Consider the following 3,756-nt stretch of genomic DNA (forward strand, 5'->3'; position numbering starts at 1 on the left):
CATCCATCCATCCATCCATCTGTCCATTCATCCATCCATCCATTCATCCATCCATTCATCCATCCATACATCTATCCATCCATCCATCCATTCATCCATCCATATATCCATCTGTCCATCCATCCATCCAGCCATCCATTCATTCATCTATCCATAAATTCATCCGTCCATCCATCCATCCATCCATCCATCCATCCGTCCAGCCATCCATTCATCCATCCATCCATTCATCCATCCATCTGTCCATCCATCTGTCCATTCATACATCCATCCATCTGTCCACACATCCATCCATTCATCCATCCGTCCATTCATACATCCATCCATCTGTCCATCCATCCATCCATCCATCCATCCATCTGTCCATTCATCCATCCATCCATTCATTCATCCATCCATATATCCATCCATCCATCCATCCAGTCCAGAGCTGCTGGCTCTCCAGCGTTCCTCCACCTTCACCAGCTGAGTGAAGCGAGCGCGCACGGGAGGACTCGCTGTTGCAGTTCTTTGAAATTTAAAGAGTCAGTCAAAAATTGCGTTATGAATAATAAAAAAAAATGTATATAAGTCGCAGGACTGAAAAATCTATGGAAAAAAACCTGTGAGTTATACACTGGAAAATATGTCGGCAACACTTCGGACCCGAGCAACGAACAGCTGTAACAGTGAGAGGTTATGATGAAACAACAGCTGGTTCTGAGCTCAAAGGACGAGGCTGAAGGTCACCATTAGATGATCTGATCTTTGGACCCTCAGGGGCCACTGCATTAAAACCAGGTCTGATTCTGGTCTGGGTTCTGGAACACTTCCACAGATGATTGTCTGTAAACACAGTTCATCCACATATGCTGCTCAAAGCTCTATCAGACAAAGAAGGAGCCAGATGTGAACACCATCCAGAACCACTGCCGTCTTCTCTGGACCAGAGCTCGTTTCAAAAGGACTGAGGTGAAGTCCAGAACTTTTCTGAGGTCAGACGGATCCAAATCTGGAATTCTGTTTGTAAACCACAGAATAAGGAGGAGAGGGACCATCCAGCCTGTTATCAGCACAGTTCAAACACCTGCCTCTCTGATGGTATGAGGGTGCATTACTGCCTCTGGCAGAAAAGTAATTACAGGTTTTAGAAAAACATCTGCTCCCAACAAGTGGTTTCCTCAGGTTCTCCAAAACCTGCATCAACTGGTATTTTCAGGTCCTCCAGAAACTCGATCAGCTGGTCTTCTCTGGTCCTCCAAAACCTTCAAAAATTGGTCTTCTCAAATTCAAAATGACCGTAGTTTATCACAGATTTTGAACAATTCAGTAGATTTTTTATTCTAGTTGTAGTTTTTGTGTCTAACTCGTAAACTAAACTGTAAATAAATGAGTTTTCGTGACAGAAATGTGAAATAGTTTTAGGATTTTTACGTCGGTGGCTCTTGGACCTCCAGCATTTAAATGTGGACTTTAAAACTCAAAGTGAAGACATGACTGATGCGATGAAATACGACGTTTTAACCGAGCGTTCGTTTGGAAGTGGAAACTTGTTATTTACGCAGGATCCTGTTCAGCGATTTAATTCATGTTAAAACGCATCTGAAAAGGAAATGTTTGTTTTAAATACCTCTGCCGGTCGTAGGAGTGAAAGTTGGAGTCCGGTCTCAGACAGGTGGTGCTGGCACTCCTCACTCTGTCCAACGACGGCTGCAGGTCGCTGCAGCGCCGCCCAACGGCAGCGGGAGGCGGACGGAAAGCCGGACGCCGGCGACGAAGAACGATAAGAGGAGGAGAGAAGGAGAGAAAACACAAAAAGGTGAAAAAGAGAACAGGAAGTAACTGCTCTCACAAACGAACACTGAGAGGCACTGTAATAGGAGGCTGGTTGGTTACCATAGGAACCAGGTCTGAGAGAGGGTGAGTTTATATCTGTCAGGTCCTGACTAATCGCTGGATAAACGTATGGTGGTTGAGCTGCGGCGGGTCAGACAGGAGAAGAAGGAAGAACCGGGTCTGTTCTTACCTAACCGTGACCTCGTCAGTGAACCTGAGCACACGGTGCGTGAGGATGCTGCGGGGCAAGGTGGCGCCCCCCTCCATCCTGTGAGGCGGCTTGCCTTTGAGGCATGCGGGGAGGGTGGAGCTGTGGACCACAGGCCACGCCCACAAACAGCAGCATGCAAACGAAGGCAAAGGAAAACCAAATGATACGTGCAGGTGACAGTAAGACGGGAGGAAAACATGAAATAAAAAGTGATTTATGGTGTACAGCTCAACTAAAACATTGGACTTGGTAAAAATAAATAAATAAATAATTAAAAAAAAACGTTGCTGCCATAATTACTGGAAACACAACACACAAACACTGAAGCCTGAATCCCACTGATCTGAAACTGGTGGAGACTGGTGGAATCCCAATTTCCTGGCTTGAGCCGCAGAGACTCGCAGTCCTATTGCTTTAACTTTAAATTTGTTAAAAAATAATTTGCATCAAAATTTCTCTCAGTTCTCTCAGAGTTTTTGCAGATATCTCGACAGAAAACGGGTCCAGATCTTAAAATCATCCATTACCATTAGTGGGCACAATGACAAAAAAAAAGCTTTGCTAGCCCGTATTCCACAAACCCAAAAATTAGCTTAGCTAACACTACACAGGTTAACAAGTTAGTGGAAGGTAACGCTAAACCGCTAACTGGTAAGACGACTGTCACTCAGTCTGCGTCACACGTCTTCGTCTCCTTCCAGTTGAAGCTGCGTCGACCAATCACGTCTTGTCACGTGTACAGTCAGCCAATATCGTGCCTAATGGACTCTTCGAGACACGCCCACAACAGACGGGAACAAGCTTGTCAATTTTGTTAGCGGACCTAAAGTTGGCAAAACCTAATTTAGCGGAAGCTAATTCCACTAACGGTTTCCAAAGCTAGTAAAACGATAATCCGGTAAACAAACAATTAGTTCCGTTATTAGCGGATTAGCACAACTGTGCCTATGACTACACAAAAATAAAAATGATTGGAAAACTGGTCCAAGTCTGCCTCTCTGGTCTACTAAAGTGGTCTCCAACAGACTGAGCCATAAACGTGGGCGGCTAAAGAGGTGGTATGAACCACATGAAATTACATGTATGTTGTGATTTTAAAAAAAGCAAGGCTTCATGGACTCAGACACTCAAAATGTTTCTGTTTTCCAGCTATTTGGTCATTGGCTTTTCTCCAACAGTTGCAGCTTAATGAGATACCACCTTTAGACCTGGATCTCATTGGGTTCTTTTAAAGACCCAAGAATAAAAATGGAAAAACATCAAACAAACTTTGGCCGCAGCTAATACACAAAAAGGTCACAAGCAGCTAAAGTAGGCAGCAGACGCAAGTAGTTAACACAGGAAGCAAACACGAAGTGCTAAAAAAGCAGCTAACAAAAGAAGCTATCAGAAGCAGCAAACAAAAACAGATAACAAAAACAGATAACTCTGGCACAACAATTTCCTGTGGGATCGATAAAGTTCTTATCTTGTCTTATCTTAATATAAACAGATAACAAAAGAAGCTAACTAAAGTAACTAATACAAGATGCTAACAAAAACAACTAACAAAAGCAGCTACCAGAAGCAGCTAACAAAAGCAGATAACACAAGCAACTAACACATGTGGCTAATAGCAAAAGCTAACAAAAGCAGCTAACAAAGGTTGTTAACGCAAACAGCAAATGAGGAATCTAACACAAGCAGCTAAATGAGAAAGCTAACACAAGCAGCTAAATGAGGACGCTAAC

At 43.6% G+C, this 3,756-nt stretch overlaps 1 protein-coding gene across 1 annotated transcript in view; it reads right to left on the bottom strand.

The window, feature by feature from the left end:
• Positions 1 to 3,756, bottom strand: part of rims1b (regulating synaptic membrane exocytosis 1b) — an 80,378-nt gene that overhangs the window by 14,304 nt on the left and 62,318 nt on the right. Inside the window, exons 19-20 of the mRNA XM_037689625.1 lie at positions 2,006 to 2,125; positions 1,610 to 1,699 (exon numbers count right to left, since the gene is read on the bottom strand). Of these exons, the coding sequence (XP_037545553.1) occupies positions 1,610 to 1,699; positions 2,006 to 2,125 (210 nt within the window). The remainder of the gene's footprint in view (positions 1 to 1,609; positions 1,700 to 2,005; positions 2,126 to 3,756) is intronic.

The sequence above is a fragment of the Nematolebias whitei genome, chromosome 16 (assembly GCF_014905685.2).
Source record: "Nematolebias whitei isolate Nwh7 chromosome 16, NemWhi1, whole genome shotgun sequence".
NCBI classification, from domain to species: Eukaryota; Metazoa; Chordata; class Actinopteri; order Cyprinodontiformes; family Rivulidae; genus Nematolebias; species Nematolebias whitei.